This window comes from Ostrinia nubilalis, chromosome 4 (assembly GCF_963855985.1).
Source record: "Ostrinia nubilalis chromosome 4, ilOstNubi1.1, whole genome shotgun sequence".
Lineage (NCBI taxonomy): Eukaryota > Metazoa > Arthropoda > Insecta > Lepidoptera > Crambidae > Ostrinia > Ostrinia nubilalis.
The window spans coordinates 3,958,433-3,977,468 of record NC_087091.1 but is presented as its reverse complement, the minus strand read 5'-3'; the positions used below and the strand labels follow the sequence as shown (position 1 = coordinate 3,977,468).

The window sequence follows — 19,036 nt, the reverse complement described above, 5'->3', positions numbered from 1 at the left end:
TGTTTTTTACGAGACAACCTGGAAAATAAAAAACCAAGTTAGCTACTTAAATTTTTCGCAAGAAAAGTGACAAATAGAGACTTATTTAAATGCTTCGTTGAGCTCTGCTAAATGCCTATAGCGGCTCGTAGAGTCGTCGTGATCACAGATGTCACAAACTACTAGATAGAAGAATGCTTATACAATCTCGTTAACAGAACTTTAATTAATTTGTCAATGTTGAGTCGCTCGAACAGGGTTGCGTTTTGCATAATAATATCCCTATTAACATAAATTCTAAGCATCGTAAGTTCAATCCGCACTTGATTAAATGGGAGATCAAACTAATAATATTAAAATTTCTTGATGATAGGCATGTCAAGCGATGTTTCTCTGTCTTATTGTTTACTGAGAATTTCATGTTTGACTTGCCTATTGTGTTTTCAGAAAAACATTCAATTAAGTCGGCTCGCATCGGGCACAGTAAGCTGATTTCGTCCCAACCGCTGAACGCGTCTTCAATTGGATCGAGAGCGACCCGAAGAACCTACTATGATAATGGTATGTAAACCTTAATTCTTTAGAAATTTCCATCGATGTAAACAAACACTTGTGCACACAATTACACTATAATACTCACGTTTTCATAATATCATACACATTATTTCAGAAGCTCATGAAACCAACTTTATTCTCATGATGAAACAAATATGAAATCTAACATTGAAAACAAAATATTTTAACAAAATATTTGGATGGTGAAAATTTGTGCTTCATGTTAAAATGTCAAATCGACATTTGACGTTGAAATTTAGGTCCTATCTCTGGAAAATCTGTAAGTCATAGACAATATTCATAGATAATAATCTGTTAATTTTATCGATTTTATTTCAAGTATTCAATTATTTCAATTACCAATTACTTTGATAATATTAATTTAAAATAAAATATAAACGAGGTTATATTCAACAGTCTATTTTTTCTTCATTGAATGCAACAACACACTTTGCGAAGAAGTCTTTGAATTCAGCTTTGTTATACAGACGAGTGTCACATAAAAAAGGCATTTCGACCACTTTTCGACTGGTTTACGATTTTATTGTGCACTTTGTCTAGTAGACCCACAGTATAATTTAAATTATATTTCCTAAACAAATAAAAAAGGGAAAATTAAATTTTCTTATATTAAGAATATCTTATTTTGACGATCACATTACTGATCACAACATTAATCAGAAGAGGGATTGATCTTAATAATTCAAACGATCTTTAAAAATCTAATAATCGTCTGTTGCAGTCCGTAAATGACATTTACAGAATTGCGATTAACGAGAGATTTTGTCGCATCACTAGTAGATCAACTGACATAGACTAAAAATTCGTCAATGTCAGTTGGCCATATTTGTTTACATTTAGGGAAATTTCTAAAGAACTAAGGTATACGAGATACTTATTATGAACTTACACTGTCGGTCAATCGACCACCGTATAAAATAAAAACTTTTACACCCGTATTCACAAACATTATTATGAGGTCTCACAGTGCGCGTGAACGCACAGGGTGACACACGAACTAATCACAGAGCTCTATTCAATACTGTGAGTTCGATTTGGTGATTCACTTAAGCAAGCATTGTTTATGAATACGGGCGTTAAACACAATCATCAACGACACTACCGAAAAAATCTTGACAAAAGGTAGCGCCCTTGTACAGATCTCATTGAATCCAAATTGATTTACCAGTTACACAGTGTTGAAAGTTACTTGTAGTAGTGGTTGTAGTCAATGTGAATTTGAAAATTCTGAAGTATTTTATTCAAAGTAAGGTGAAAGCGAGTAGGTGGGTCTTTTATAATAAAAACTTTCATACCAAAAATCATCCATACCAACACAAGTTCTAGAACTCCATACTCACATTACCTAGCAATACAAAATTGTGTGTCTCCAAGCAACAGCACTGAAGGCAGGAAAACATAAACGACAAAGAATACCGAACATTTCTCATTCGAAGAATATTCTTGTTCTTATTCTTGCGAAATGCACAGTTGTCCCGGTATGATACGTTCGCACTTTTCAGTTCCAGGAAACATTTTATTTTATGCAACATGAAACTTTTACGTGTTTTCTGAGACTTGTTCGTTCAAGTAAGAACGGTCATCTTGAAGGAAACATTGTAGAGTTATAGTTATGACTATGCTCTTGATGTTTCGTACGTAAGTAAAAAGTAAAACATTTTGTTGAAAGAAATATCATCTTTAAAAGTGGCATACAAATGTTTGAAGCTGCGAAGCGTTGGTCAAGTTAGATTTTTTTTAACAAAAATTAATAAAAGACACACGACACACCCTGTCAGCCATAACGATTAAACCATATCAGATACCCGCATTTTCAATTTAGAAACAGAGCCGATCCTGATGCCTCCACACAACTCCATCGCAGTGATGACCTCAGGGCCCTTCGACGAAGCCTGCGACACTAAAGAACTCGCAGGTACCTAAGTATTCAATGTATAATTAAATATTTGATATGAATTTATTATTAAACTTTTTTCACCTGGGTGGTTTAAATCAACTTCAAAATAAATAATATATGTACCTAGTATTTATTTTGTCTTCACAGAACAAGTTTTGCTATGCGGTTGTGCTCGACTTGGATGTGATATAGAAACTAACACGCTCTCAGACGTCAAGCTTATTCAAAGTAAGTTTATCATTTAACATAAATGTACCTTTTAAAATTGTAAAATTTCTTTGAGTAAAAATATAACAACTCATTTTAAAAACGGCATCAAGCTGTTATTATGCTACGGACTACGACGTGCTACGGTACTACGAAATTATAATCTCGTAGCCTGTAGCACTAATCATATTAAAATATTTAAAATGCTGTACAAGATGCATAATAACTAACTCATTTTGTAAGTCCTCGTTAAAATAATTTGGTTTTCGTTATTTTAAGGATGTTCACAAGGAAAAATAAAAATACTGATGTTTTAGGAAAGAATAAAAAAATAAGCAATCATTATTTAGCATTTGACAACATCAAAAGAAACAGTCGGAAAACAATTTATAAGCTGAAATTTTATTGCTTTAAATACCTACCTTTAAGTCTCGCTTCGAAGTTTCTTAATTTCACGTACAATGAACCCGTGCGTTCGATACACATTGTTTCGGGAGTGAAGTATTTTAGGTCGGATGCCAAATCGTTTGCACTAAATAAGAAACAGCTATATCACCGAGGAAGTTGATTTGAACCAGTTCCAATAGTTATCGATTCATAAAATAGGTTACCTTTTATTTATTTTTTAAAGTTTGATACTACAACCCGTTTTAAGGAAAAAGCTGTTTTTAGCGCTCTGCTTCTCAACGATCTGAAATATTCCGTACTCCGTTTTCTAAGTGAAATGTAGTATAATAGTCTTGGTTTCCCAATACTCGAATAATGATTTCCTTTGAAGCCAAAAATCAATTCCCAAAAGGGATAAAGAAAACTTGTTAGCAAAGTTTTCATGGAGAGAAGAGTTTTTCAAGGAATCTGTCATTTGCGGGGATGAAATCTCGGGGGACGTTTAACTGGTTCTGAAAATATCGCATCTAAAGTACCTACTTATATCTAAAAAGGTAAAACTTCTGGAGAATTAAACTAAGTAGGTGATGTCTGTTTGAACAGATAACGACACATTACGCTTAACTGTGATATTTTATGTTAATAAGTGTTATTTTATATCAAAATGTACAGTTTGATGTTGACTGTATAGCTATTAATTTTATTTTGCTAACGTCATGAAGAAATAGAAAACTGCGTACAACCCGGTTAAGTTAACTGCGCACCTGGCTGCCGTGACGTCACATAACGCTCTGGTACAGACGGAGAACGCGGGAAGATGTGCGAGGGAGAATTCGCATTCCAGCGAGGTACGCAGTTAGCTCGATCGGTTTGTACAATTTTATTGTTTCATGTGTTTTTTAACAGTTGTTATGATTCAGTGACACTACCAATTAAAAAACTTTCTGATTGTTTTAGATACGAATTGCTCCACCCAAATATACCCAAACCGGCGTAGCCAGAATTTAGATAAGAGCATCAGTTGTGCCGACCAAGGCGACCGCATTATCAATACCAGTACTTTCAACCGTAAGTTTATTGTATTGTTTATTATTTACCTTTGAACGCTGTAATAACCTAGCCCTGTGAGACGACGAGAAACAGAGGCGGTGGTTCGCGCTGCGACAGAGACTTAGATCCAAACAGCGACCGCGACTTGTCTTCTTGGTCTCTATCGTCTATTCTCGGTCTTGCTCGCGAACTCACGAACCGCCGCGCGCCTTAATACTAAAATCATGTCAAACTTAAGCCCGGTCTGTGAGCACGTAGAATTTTGTCCAATGACCCCAAGCTACCCATCCTTATCGCTCGCACGTAATTATATTGCTGTCGCGCTCGCACACTCACTGCGGCCGCCCGTCGCACAGTCGCGAAAGCAATATAATTACGCGCGAGCGATAAAGATGGGTAGCTTGGGGTCATTGGACAAAATTCTACGTGCTCACAGACCGGGCTTAAGTTTGACATGATTTTAGTATTAAGGCGCGCGGCGGTTCGTGAGTTCGCGAGCAAGACCGAGAATAGACGATAGAGACCAAGAAGACAAGTCGCGGTCGCTGTTTGGATCTAAGTCTCTGTCGCAGCGCGAACCACCGCCTCTATGTTTCTCGTCGTCTCACAGGGCTAGGTTATTACAGCGACTGTGCGACGGGCGGCCGCAGTGAGTGTGCGAGCGCGACAGCAATATAATTACGTGCGAGCGATAAGGATGGGTAGCTTGGGGTCATTGGACAAAATTCTACGTGCTCGCAGACCAGACTATACATTGAAAAATACACACAAACAACCGATAAACCTTTTTAACCTGTCATGAACGTCGCTTTGTCTAGAGGGGCTGTATTTCCCAGAGCGCTCGACTGCGGATCAACTAAGTGCCTTGTCCCACCTCATTGGGCAGCCAATATCATCGCAGATGACGTCAGATGCCAGCACCATCCTGTCCAGCAACCTGGACGCTGCTAAGTGGATCAAGAGATGCACTAATGCAGATAAAGGTACACTAAACTGTCAAAAAACGTTTTTTCTTTCTCTATTTTTTTGTAATAAATTGGTCATACAGACTTTAATGTACAGGAATAGCCGTATTTGACTCCACTTGCAGGTAGGTGTTAACACGATGCTTATAACAATCTTTGATGACATTAACTATTATTTGCAACAATTTTTCAATCCCGCGAAACTTATTCCGTACCTTTCCACGCTCCAAAATTTGCTTTTCTCATACTGCTTACATAATTTTTAATAACCTCGTGCGCAAGGAGAAATGGCGCGTGCCGTTCACAATTTACTTCCAACGAGCGGAATCAATTCTAGCTCTGGCGTGTGGCTTGGCCGAGATCCTAAAACGAATACTTACGATATGGTCTGTAATGGCATAAACTTTCCGCATAATTTAATTTTAGAAAGACATATGCCCTGCGCTAACTGTGAGAACTGCAGACAATTTAAAATGTCCTTCGATGTTTGGAATCGCTAAACGGGGTATGGTGCGTGTGGTGCGATGAGAAATCCCCATAGTGCTCCGAAAGGATTGTTACAGATCTATATTCCAAGCTCAACTAAAAATCAGTAGTCATTGAAATCATGAATGATGATAAGCACAATTGCGCAAATTTTTTTTTTGCAGAATACCAATCCCTACTTGACATAGAACAATCCACGTTGGAGACTCTGAAGCAAGCGTCACTTTCTATTGCCAGCTCTAACAAATCATCGAGGTCAACTAAAAAATCACTCAAAATTGTGAAGTCAAAACAGAGCGTGGTATGCAGTATGAATACAGGTACACCGGGCTACAATTAGTGCACAGAACAACGATTTTTTAATTCCCCAATTGGCAAACATTGTATTACTTTGGAGTCATAAAGTATGATTATTGTAGAAAATACTAATTACTTACTTTTCGGTTAGTTGCAGTGGCAACGCCTCCACCTCAAATGGGATCAGTATCAGATGACAGTTTAGCTGACGTTTTACCAATAAGTTCCGTCACCAAAAAAATATCACCGCCGAACACGCTCAAGAAAACTTCAGACAAATTCACTTCAGGTAGGTTCAATAACTAAAAGTGTAAAACTTGATGGTTGTCACTAAAAACATGTTGATCATTTGCTGATTTCAGATGATGTATTATCGAAGAATTTAAAAGAATCTATTCTCCAAACTTGTCCAGATATTTCTGACGCAGGTATTGATTACGTGATTTTTGTTGAGAAATTTTGATTACCTATCAAGTTTTTTGGAAAACCCTAACATAACAGAATTAATCCGAAGCAATTGCGATTCTGTTCTTTTCCTTTTGGCGTAGATAATTTATGTTGGGTCAAAATGGTGTCAAAATTTATCAACACTTTCAAATTGATAATATTTTTTCAAAGAGTGATCTCGGACCATTTTTTCCCTAGAGAGACACCAACCATCAAAGACCGGTTCCAAATTAAGTATAACGTTAAAGTTGGATAAAATACGTAGCACTAACTGCGCCATAACGATAAGCGTTCAGAAGTCCAGAAAGTTCAAATAGGTAGGATTTACAAAGAGTTTAAACTATTGTTTCGCTGCTGCGTCATCGAAGCTGGTCTAAGGGACATAGCAAACATGCCACTTTTAGCATTAGCAATCGGCAATTTGGAGCGATATTGTGTAATGTTTTGGCGACTCACTGCGCTTTGTTGCAATATTGAAGCTATGCGACTTCGAATATTTGAAAAGTTACCAAACTGTTAATCGCTGATCCAAAAGTAGCAAGTCTGCTATGACCCTAAAGTATACTATCTAATTCATTGCAATTGTTTTTGTAGCAACTGACACGATAGTACCGAATACGGATTACCTAAAGTCTGCAAGCGCTCTGACGTCAAAGTGTGTTTTACCGGTACCGTCGATTTGTAGTCAAAGCAATGAGAATTCTGGTAAGTCACTTATAGACTACATGAACTTAAACACACTTGTAATAATTATCACCTTTCTATTAATATAATTTAGCTCTATTACTTCACGTAGTGAACTGAAAATTCAATATGAACGTAAGTTTTGTGTGTCCTACTTTAAAACGTCCTGTATTCTCTTTTTTTTTTTTCAGATTGTGTGTTCGTATACGACAAGCCACGCTGTGCAGTACATAAGCAACGTATTGATGCATCGGTACAGATGTCGCATAAGCAAAACTATGGAAGTGATGGTAACGTAATGTCTTTTAAATCCAATTTAAACGCTATGGTTTGTACATTATGACAAACGTATTACATATTTTACTATGGTCATATTAGATAGATTGAGTAATAATTCAAGCATTTAGTGAAATTGTGAGATATTTAGGTCTAGCTAGAGATTTCATTTTTATAACGAATGAAAAGGAGCAACTGCAATATTGCGCACTCAAATTTCTACGCTCTATCCCAACTAATATTATAAATGCGAAAGTAACTCTGTCTGTCTGTCTGTCTGTCTGTCTGTCTGTCTGTCTGTCTGTCTGTTACGCTTTCCCGCTTAAACCTCGCAACCGATTTTGATGAAATTTGGCATAGAGATAGTTTGAGTCCCGGGAAAGAACATAGGATAGTTTTTATCCCGGTTTTTGAAACAGGGACGCGCGCGATAAAGTTTTTCTGTGACAGACAAAATTCCACGCGGGCGAAGCCGCGGGCGGAAAGCTAGTAATTAGATAAACGTGCAGACTGAATGTGAACCCAGTAGTTTAAAACATGAAGTCGAAATTGGTTTAAAGGTGTGCTTGCAGACGTTCGAAAGGCTTTAAGTTATGATCTTACGCTAAGTTGGATCTCCGAGGTGCATTCACTTGTGAGCGATGGCTGTTACGAAATATTATGAAAAGAATATTCTTCCAATTAGGGACCATGAGAGTTTATTATGGCGAATGCAAATGAAATGCATAATGATGAAATGATCAGTTTCATGCTCTCTTATAAGATAATTTTCTTCCAACGACGAAAATTAGCTTAATAATTTCACTATCTACAAAAGATTGCTTAAATAGTTACCCCCTTACTAATAAAACTTACACGCACAGAGTTTTAAAGTGACGTTTAGTATAGAAAAGTCATTTTAAAACAGTGTTCAACAACTGTGTAACTTTTTATTAGTAAGGGGGTTAATGTGCAGATGATTTTAAATCATAGTTTTTACTATGATTATTTTGAGCAACTTTTACTGTAAAGACATTTTCGACGTCAAATGTACATCGACAGCACAAGCAAGCATGATATGCCATCTGACATAGATTTTCAAAAATATCTTACTCATTCGTCACTAAAGCCTGGTCCGTGAGCACGTAGAATCCCGTCCAATGACCCCAAGCTACCCATCCCTATCACTCGCGCGTAATTATATTGCTGTCGCGACTGTGCGACGGGCGCCCGCAGTGAGTGTGCGAGAGCGACAGCAACATAATTACGCGCGAGCGATAGGGATGGGTAGCTTGGGGTCATTGGACGGGATTCTACGTGCTCACGGACCAGGCTTTAAAACGTTGTCATGGGAGTGTGTTTCAGACAAAGGCCCAAATTGTCGAGAGCATGCGATAGATCAAATGGACATGGATGTGTATCCCTCGGGGAGCACGTACGAGCAGAGACATCAGGGCAACAACGTGGTTGCTGAAGTACTGACGCCTAAAGGTAACTAGCCAAGATATTCCATAAATTCATAGACATAAAGGTTCGACCAAACCAACACGTGCAGCCTGCGTTCACGATGGCAATCAGACGTCATAATGTATGAATTTGTAAGCAATGAGTTCACATCAACGCATCCTGCCTGCTGCCGCGGCGATCTATGCAGCGTCTGCACGCGGCCATCGGCGATCAGAACGTGCTTGTTATTTTGACATTTCTGATTTTAAAATGGCGGATTTTTTCACGTATCTTCTGGAACGCGATTGCGGCAGTCGCGGAACGCGTTAGCTTGGCTGAACCTTTTAATCATAGCGTCATGTTTCAAAACTACTTATAAATTAAATAGAATACAGTTGACAGCACATCAGAATGTTTTGTTGTTTGATGTGCTTCATCTCCTAATGTATTTATTCATATTAAATAGGTAGGTAATTATTGTATCAGCAAGCTGAATTGGCAGTGGGCAGGGCACATAGTAGGCAGAACTGACGGCCGATGGGGCAGCAAGGTTCTGGAATGGAGGCCACGTACCGGAAAACGCAGCGTGGGACGTCCACCCACAAGGTGGACCGACGACCTGATAAAGGTAGCAGGAAGGCGCTGGATGCAGGCCGCTACCAACCGTGCGATGTGGAAGTCATTGGGGGAGGCCTATGTTCAGCAGTGGACGTCCTGTGGCTGAAATGATGATGATGATGAATTATTGTATGCACTGTACATGAATTCACTGTATTTGTTTTTAGTATACAAAGCTCTTTATGAAACAACGAAGATGGTTGTAAAGGATTCCAAGCTCCGCCCGGTGGTTGATCCAAAAGTGGCTCACGTTCCTGACATTGGTTAGTATTCATTAATTAATCATTACAAACTGTAAGCTTAATTTGTAAGGTTTTCGTCGAAACAAGAGGCTTTTGTCACATCTCGAATAGAGAGAAAATGAACAATTCATTAATTTCTCAATAGAAAATCAAGATACTCTGCTGTTGTCGAGATGATTTTTTTTCTAAGATTAATTTAAAGTAAATAGAATAGATAGAATATAAAATAATCCATAATTTCGTTTGATCGAGAATCGCTCCATTGTTTCTGTGTGTTTATTTAATTTAATAACTTCTAAATAAATACTTTATATTAATACAACGTAAAACATCTATTAGTCCTTTAAACAAGTCTTAAAGATAAATAAAACTTGTTAGCAGTTTTGTCTACGGTTTCAAAGATTAAGCTCAACTAAAATAAGTTTAATTCTATCGTTGTTTTTGAATAGGCTTGTATGAGGACGCCAAGGCTTAGTGTTAGGCTATTTAATTTCAGACCGTTTGAATTAATTTATCTGATCCAATTAGTTCAAGTGAATAATTGCGTTAATCCCTTTTCACCATTACTTTTTGGTAATTTATTTTATAAGTAGGTACTAGAACGTGGTAACGGTGACCATTCTATAAATTGCTTAAGATCTTAATTTTAGTAAATAAAAAAAACAAAGTATTTTTTTTATTTAGCTTTAGTTTGTTTCGCAATTAACTTTTCATCGCAATAAAGTTCTACAGGGTGGAAACGATAAGTGATCTCACTCGATTACTTCTAAACTGTGCAAGATATCGAAAAACTGGTTACTGATTTTGAAAGTGCTTCACGAGCTCTATCCAACGGTACCAATAATAGGTTACAAAATAAACTGGATCTATCCGAATATTCAATGTTTCCAGCTTCCATACATTTAGTAAAACCACTTAACCCTTCATTCGACGGAATTTTTTTTTAGTTAAATTTATAAAACAGTTACTGATTTCGTTTCTTAGCTTGTCTAGGACCCCAGAAAAAATACCCAAAAAAATCTAACTATTTCAGTTTTCTGAAAAACCTATGTCCAGTATACTGGACGTTGCCAAGTTCATAAGAAAGTGACGCTCTCCAACCATGTCCAGTATACTTCCCGTTGTCGAAGAGACAGAAAAAAGAAACAAGTGGTTCCGTAATAAAATATTAATTGTCATCATCATAATTTCAGCTTTATGACGTCCACTAATGAACATTGTCCTCCCCCAATGATTATCAGGTTGGCAAGTGGGCTAACAACCGGCCAATCTGATAGTCACTCTGTATCCTGCGCGTTCCTGCTACCTTTATGGGTTCATCTGTCCACCTTGTGAGTGGACCTCCCACGCAGCGGTTGTCGGCACGTTGCCTCCATACTAGAACCTTGCTGTAGCCATCAGCCACCAGTTCTGCGTGATGTGCGCCCTGCCCATTGCCACTTCAGCATGATAATCCATAAGGCTATATCAGTGATTTTAGTTCTTTTACGGATCTTCTCATTAGATGTCGCACAGAAACACCAAGCACAGCTCTCTCCATGTCATGCTGTGATATAGAGAGGGCTTATTGTGAGAAGTAACCTTTCAGTAGGTACCATTATGTGATTACTGGGAACACACTTGGACCTGTTGCTGAATTCTTCTCCTGCACTTGGACCGCCATCAAGGTGGCATTTTGTGCAAGCACTTCAGCACTAATGGTCAATACGGAAGCTCTCTGGAAAGACTACAGCACTGCTCAAGCTTCAATCAAATCGAAAGCCTCCTCGTAGTCCACGTACGCCAAGCGTTATGGCAAGTAATACTCTTTGGTCTTCTGTATAACCCTGCCGCAGTGTATGGATGTGGTTTATGGTTACAAAGACTTCTCGGACACCGGCATGTAATAACCCTCGCATAAATACTTGTAGAGATGGCTCGGAAGCGTGATGGGACTATAATTCTTCAGTAAGGTGTTATCCCCTTTCTTGAATAAGGGTACCACAACGCTTCTGGTCCATGCCTCTGGCATTATTCCCTCGAGTAAGACAAAGTTAAAGATTTAGCTGTCTATATTCATGTGCTCTATGCAAGAACTGATGGAAAAGCAGGGTGAGAAGAACAATTTTCTCATAAAAACCAGTATCTATATGAAAAGGAGTAGTGTTAGGTGGCACCAATGCTACTAAGGCTTGTTTTTTAGAGTTGATACTCTGAAAAACGGTACATAGTGAGGCAGAAAACATTTTATGTGTGGATCCCTAAAATATTATTATCAAAACCCACAAAAGTTAATTTTCTAACAATTTGGCAACGGGAAGAATACTGGACATAGTATTTAGCAGTTACTTTACTAGTAATTCGACGACGGGAAGTATACTGGACATGCAAGTTATAGGTGTCGTGAAACGAAAACAAAACTCTGTATGACAGTAAATACATTGTAAGTAGCTTCGCAGGTATCCTATCTATAGTTTTTAATAATATTACAAGAGTATTAAGCCGTAAAATAATGAATAAAATGCAATTTACCGAGAGCCCGCACAGCGGGCCCTTCCTCCCCGTCATATTATTGGAGATTGCTCGCGTCTCATCGATGTTGGTGCCTTGCTGATTTTTGACAGCATAGTTAGATAGTTCAGGGAGCAAATAAACACCTTGAGTTCAAGATATACGGTAAATTTTTTTACGGAGATTTATTTTCGTTCAATGGGAAGTATATCGCACGTCGTCGAATTAAGGGTTAAAAACTATACTAGCTATCAAAAAACTGGTTACTGATCCTAAAATTGCTTCACGAGCTCTATCCAACGGTACCAACAATAAGTTACAAAATAAACTAGATCTATCCGAAAATTCAATGTTTCCAACTTCCATACATTTAGTACTGCCACAGTCATGGCACTTATGTCTTGATAATATTATAGCTAGTAAACCCTAGAACCAATTTTTTCATAAATAATTTTAAATAAGAATGCAATTTACGAGTTGATTTTAAGTGTTTATTATTTAATAAAAAAAATTACACTTCATATTGTGTGGCTGGCATACTTTTAGTATGGAGGCTGAAAACATTGAATTTTCGGATAGATCCACTGAATTCTGTAACCTATTACTGATACCGTTAGAAAGAGCTCGTGAAGCTCTTTCAGGATCAGTAACCAGTTTTTTGATATCTTGTGTAGTTTAGAAATAATCGAGTGAGATCACTTATCGTTTCCACCCTGTATATTATAAACGATTTTCCAAATGATGACGCACCAATTCAGAGAACGAAGCAGCAATGATCCGAGCCCTAGCGATCCGGTCGGCCGCCATACTGACGTCCCGCTGTGGCCTGGCCACGCCTGACGACTGTCACTGCAGCCTGAAGAATGACCCTACTGTCAAAAGAGGTACTAGCCAAACTATCATCCAGTTTTTCTATAGAAAAACAAACAACAAGTTCACAATAGCATTTTAGTTTCATACAACAACAACACGTATAGACGTAGCGTGGGCAGGCCTCCCACTAGGTGGACCGACGATCTGGTGAAGGTCGCGGGAGGTGCCTGGATGCGAGCGGCGTAGGACCGGTCTTTGTGGAAATCCTTGGGGGAGGCCTTTGTCCAGCAGTGGACGTCTTTCGGCTGAAACGAACGAACAACAACAACAAACAAATTGATAAATATTGCTAAGAATTTGTTAATTCCGAATCCAACTTTCTTTGCTAATCTTAATTTTCAACTTATAGCAGAGTACGTATTCGCGTACGACACGCCACGGGCGTCACTGGAGGACTCTACACAAACGTGTTCCAACTGCCACGCCAGGCTGCTGGAGATACCACCGTATTTCGACTCAGGTTAGTCTACGGATGACTGTATTATCCCTAATTTTTAAGTGACCCCTATGGTAACACATAACAGGCATTTTGATTTCATAGAGGTCACTTAAAATTAGGTATGATGGTGAAAACGGGCATTAGTCTAGTAAGACAGTAAAAGCAGAGGTAAGGTTTAATTTTTCCAAAATATTATGTAGACTACACCAAACAAAACCCAAGTTGCTACGAATTCTCAATTGATAAAAATTCCCAAGAGTACTTTATTCTTACCAAGTACAAAAACCTGTGTGATACTATTCAAATTTTACCTATTTGGTCAAATTCCAAATATTTTCACACAAAGAAAATTTAAATTCAACGTTATATTCAGTTAGGTACGGTATTCACGATAGCTCTACAGGTTGGTTATGCGGGCCTGACCGGTAGAGCGGAAAATAGCCGAGCGTGGGGAGGGCTGATAGAGGCATTTTACCATTGAATACTTTCAAATGCAATAGAATGGTGAATGAATCGCAGAGGATAGGTGAACAGGAAACTCGCGTGGTAAATTTCGTTTTACCACGCGAGAAAAAAGCACTTTCAATATAACATCTTTTATTATTAACCAAACGTTAAGGGGCTTCTGTTTTGAGAAACAACGTCATTTTCCTCTCGGAAATGTGAAACATTTTTGGGAGATTCACCTTGATTTTAGCAGAAATATCATGTTTACTTTGATCGATTTCTCACGATAGATAGCTTTACTTTTGGTTTTTATAGATTTCGTCGAGGAGCGTATGAAGACCCAGCTAGTGGGTTCTTGCAGATACTACAGCAACTTGTTGACTAAGCGTTTGGGCCGCGTAAAAGAAAAAGGTGAGACTATTTAATTTTTATTACTACCACAAAGACTGTAAAAAAATGATTTTAGACTATCTTAGAAGCATAACCGATGTTCCGATTATTCTGCCTAAAAGTTTTGAGTCACCGAACAGAAAATAAAAAAATATTGTTGCCTTTCGTCCAGTTTCAAATTTATAACAAATCAAGATTCAAGTCGCATCAAAATAATAAAAGAAAAAGTTTTATACTTTTTCCAGTGACGAAACGCCTGTCGCCGCCACCTACCGAGCAATGCCTGTACTTCTCGACCGTCCCAAAGCTGTCCTACGCCGAAGCTTGCACCATGAAACCCAGTGGTCGTGAGGACCTGGGTTGCCAAACGATAAGGAACCATATGCCAAGCCACCATAGGGCCGAGTTTTCCAGGCCTATGTCATGTTGTGCATTGTCACCGAGCCTCACGAATATCTGTGGGGGCACAGACAAGAACCATTTGAAGTCTGTGTACTACATGCTATCGGCAATAGAGGGCAGAATTAGACGCCTAAAGAGAAATATTCCCAACTGAAATATTAGCACCATTATTCCTCTTCACAAGCTTAAACCGTTTGTTCTTGATGCCGCTAGATGGCTGAAACACTAGTTCGCCTTCTTCAGAACAAACTTGCGTCAAGTTCTTTGTAATGCCGATAGATGGCGGTAACATGGGAAAATATGTTTCTTCCAGAATTCAGTGAAAAATGCCTTCTTTCCATTTTATCATCCCACTAAATGTGATGCTGTATCGATGCATACTGGATGTTTACGGTTATCAATTGTTAGTAACAATGTCAGTTTTGTGGTAAAGTGAAAAATAAACATGTATAAAGTTTATCCTGTTTTATTTTGAAGTGTAAATCTGGCGCACAATCACGGAATATTTTTATTCTCACTCCTTGTTTAGGAACTTCAAAAACAAAAGACGGCTTTTCTAGGCGGGAAAAGAATTTACATAATTATTATAGAAGTAATACCTACTGATTCACTAGAATATCATTCCGTTCGTTTGTGAACTGTTCCAAAATGTAGCGAACCCAGTCCCTTATAATCGACTATTTGTATTCTCACTTAAATATCTATCATATAAAAATTTGCAAAATGGAATGTGTAAAACGGAGTGAGACAGAACATAAACAATTAACCGGACTAAATTGACATCTGTGACCATTATTTTCAGTACAATAATATTTTTTGCTAAAATTTACATAGAGAACTTTACATTACGAAATTACTCAAGTAACAATATAATTATTAATTATTATAAGCAGTTCTGTTATAAACTCTGGAGCGTTAAGGTGAGTATAGACTAGAGCATTTACTTGTAACAGAAGAACGAGTCGCGAGCCGCTCTATGCAATGTCTTGTCATCTAGTGCCATTTTTTTTTTAAATTATAAATAACTTGAAAAACTTGAAGTGCCTAAAGCGGGAATTGAACCACGGTAATACTATCATACAGTATTGTAACTTCATATAAACGGACGAAACGCGAACTTTCCTTCGAAATTCAAATCTCGGTATGCGCTCGACATGCAAAAGTCGGAAGTGTCGCAAATGTGCCACGGTAATAAACGGATGATGTGTTGTTTTTGAAACAGTAAGCGCTCTTTTTTATAAAAATAATTACAACTACCTATTTATACAGGGTGTTAGGTAAATAGGTTTATAAGCTAACACTAGCCCATGTTAACATATTATGCATATAAATGGTATGGTGAAGTCAGTGATATCATTTTAATTTGTTTAATTTTCATACAAAATAAAATTTATAAAATCAGATTTGTATGGAAATTAAAATTATTAAAATGATAATTTCAATTTTCTGACTTCACTAAGTATACCATTTATATGCACATGTTAACATGGGCTAGTGTCGGCTTATAAACCCATTTACCTAACACCCTGTATAATAATCAAGAATTTTGTACGCCTCAGTCGAGGCGCATACATGTTACGGTCGCAAATTTATAAGATTTATTACTAAATCTTAACAAAAATATAATTTTTAATTAAATCTACTAATCACAAAACAACACGCATTTTATCCTATTTCATTCAGTAAGTTATTTTGTTTGTCAAAATAAAATAAAAAATTACAATCACAAAATACATTCACAAAACTAGATAAAAATTCTAAGTAGGCAGATGTAATGAAAATATTGTCTGCAGGTGGGCAGCCCTATCGCATGTTGTCATATGGTGACGTACCGTGCGGCTGTTGACATTTATTTAAAAAATATGGCCGAGTTGGAATACTGTATAGATAGTATTACCGTGATTGAACCCACGACCCTCTTCCAACTGAGCTACTTAGACACTGGATGAACCCGTCGCAATTTTTAAATTTAATACGTGGTTACGGCCAGCGTTTGTTTCATCAATGTTGGGTATACCTACCCCTAAACATCTAACATAAATAATTATTGTTGCAAATATTTAACTGTCAGTTAAGATGAAACAGCTCTTTACATAGTTATTTCATTTTTAGCGTTAAGAGTCGCATGATCGCATCTCAAACTAATTTAATTAATTAATTAGTTTGAGATGCGACTCTTAACGCTAAAAATTAAAACTATCTAGCGTCATGTCACGAAACAACCATTTTCTCTTTTACCGTTATTTTACCATACCTTCATTACATAGAAATGCTCTAGTCTATACTCACCTTTAGTATTATACAAACACCTACCGATATAAAACAAAACAAACAAAAATTCTTTTTTCTTTGCCCTTTCCGATACAAGCTAGATACAAATACACAGACACATTCCCTGTATAGCACACGAATCTTTACAGCCACTTCCTTAACAAAAAACACCCCTTTTAAATGTGTGCGTCAATAAACAATACACATAGAGAAAGACGGTAAATCTTTAATAGGTGTTAGAATGATTTTCACACAAATCACGATCAATGTCCGTAGTCTACTCGCAATACTAACTGTACTTTCAATTTGTACTGCAAGGTTTTTTTTATGCATAACAAGGCAGTTATTTGACCACAATCGCACCTGATATTAAGTGGGATGCTGTTTAGGATGGTACATATCTGCCCTGTAAGTGCCTATTCACTCTCGCCTTGAAAAGGACCGGATTATAGTCTTCGGGAAAGACAGCAGCAGGTCCAAGATTATTTTAGACCTTTACTTCCTTCTAAATGTATATCATTTAGTGGCGCTTGCTATACTGATTCACACTTTTTTCAATATCTAAATAAGTGGGAACCAGTATACATTGACAACACATAAAATACCGATAAGCCTTATCATGATTATTAATCAAACAATTTATGTAGAAAAACAGCAAATGCATAAACAAATTTTCAAAGATATTTACAAACTGCGATAAATTTCACAGTATTTATTGCATCATAGATTAGGGTTATTAAAATTATATACAATCAGTCAACATAGCTTAGAAATACATTAACAAGTGAATAAAATAAATTAATGATTGTCTATTCTACAAGGATTATACACAATACATCTATTATAAGTACAGTACTAATAAATCATTTATACAATAAAGTTCACATTTACATTTTACACGATGCTTTCTTTCTTTCTCTTTAGACTAGAGATCAAATGAGACAACACGATATAACAATTCGACATGAAATTGCTCTCTTCCTTACCGGTAGCATTCGTATACAGGTTGTTATTTCTATACTTGATCATACAAAGAGTTGATTATACTATTCAAATACAACTGCTTTTTCTACATGATCAAAATCAAATTGCCAAAAAAAATGTAAGCGCCATTTAAATCACTGATAATTGATGACAATGTATGGAGAGCTCATATTATTTTTATATTTTGCCCTTAGGGACATGTGTTGCATTTGACCAGTAGAAAAAATCCTTTTTGTTTGATCAAGTATAAAATAACACCCTGTATATGTGACCTTATAGTGCAGAAGCACCTTTGAAGCACAAGCTATTTCTCTAAAATGCTTACACTGTTGTCTCAGTCCATCGTCTACTTTCAACCATCAAAATCAAACCCTGTCGCCTTGCAGTCTATAACATAGTATTTATACATTAGGCCCGCTTTGAAATATTACGATGTCCAAATAACTAAAGAATGTCGACCATTCGACATTACAAAAAAAACCAGACCACGTATTTCAAACATTTCAAAATCTGACACACAGTTTTTTAAAATTACCAACTAAAGGTACACAGCCAAATTAAATACCACAACAGCCCCTCAAATTAATGGAGATACATAATTAAAACTAAATTATCGTAGATTAACATCTACAAGCAGACTTAGTAGGAATGTTTTAAACAAAATACAGGATGTTTTTAAATTATCAAGGAAAATATTTCAACAACATCCAATATTTTTAAATTAAATCTATTTGTATTTTTTTCCATAGGCCGATAAAATAACACCCTGAAGGTAGTTTCATAATACGTACATACCCAGCTTCTGTCAACGCAAATCAAGTGTTTTTGGCACATTATCACACAACAGTCCGGAAACCAACCGGCATTCTTCCGCTTCTGTCCAATTTGGATACTTCATACCTGAAAATAAATAATACGATAAAGACATACTCTGGTAGGATATAAAGTCATATAACTTTAACATCGGCTACTATAATCTTTCTCAAGGTAAAGTTGCGGAACTAGGTTTCACTACGTGTATTAAGGCGCCCCGACATCACTTAAATCTTTTGAGCTACGTCGTCTTACCAGCGCCCCTGCAACGCCGACGCAAAGTTTTTTTCGGGCAAATAGTGAAACCTTTTCACCCCACTGCGCGGGCGCTATTAGTAGGGAGTTATGTTCGTTCGTTCATTTCAACGACACCGAATGACGTCCACTGCTG

General features: G+C 37.2%; 2 protein-coding genes across 2 annotated transcripts in view; both read left to right on the top strand.

Moving 5' to 3' along the window:
• The window catches only part of LOC135071332 (uncharacterized), a 32,851-nt gene extending 28,102 nt beyond the window's left edge, over positions 1-4,749 (top strand). Inside the window, exons 30-34 of the mRNA XM_063965125.1 lie at positions 427-540; positions 2,378-2,470; positions 2,600-2,680; positions 4,004-4,114; positions 4,568-4,749. Coding sequence (XP_063821195.1) covers positions 427-540; positions 2,378-2,470; positions 2,600-2,680; positions 4,004-4,114; positions 4,568-4,749 — 581 coding nt within the window. The remainder of the gene's footprint in view (positions 1-426; positions 541-2,377; positions 2,471-2,599; positions 2,681-4,003; positions 4,115-4,567) is intronic.
• Positions 4,750-4,920: 171 nt separating this feature from the next.
• Positions 4,921-15,945, top strand: LOC135088507 (uncharacterized). Its single transcript, XM_063983336.1, has 12 exons — positions 4,921-5,079; positions 5,712-5,867; positions 5,996-6,133; positions 6,207-6,272; positions 6,886-6,996; positions 7,167-7,265; positions 8,596-8,721; positions 9,462-9,557; positions 12,785-12,910; positions 13,249-13,359; positions 14,101-14,196; positions 14,421-15,945. Exons 1-12 carry the CDS (start codon positions 4,998-5,000, stop codon positions 14,729-14,731), a joined length of 1,518 nt encoding a protein of 505 aa, XP_063839406.1. The 5' UTR covers positions 4,921-4,997; the 3' UTR covers positions 14,732-15,945.
• Positions 15,946-19,036: the final 3,091 nt, after the last annotated feature.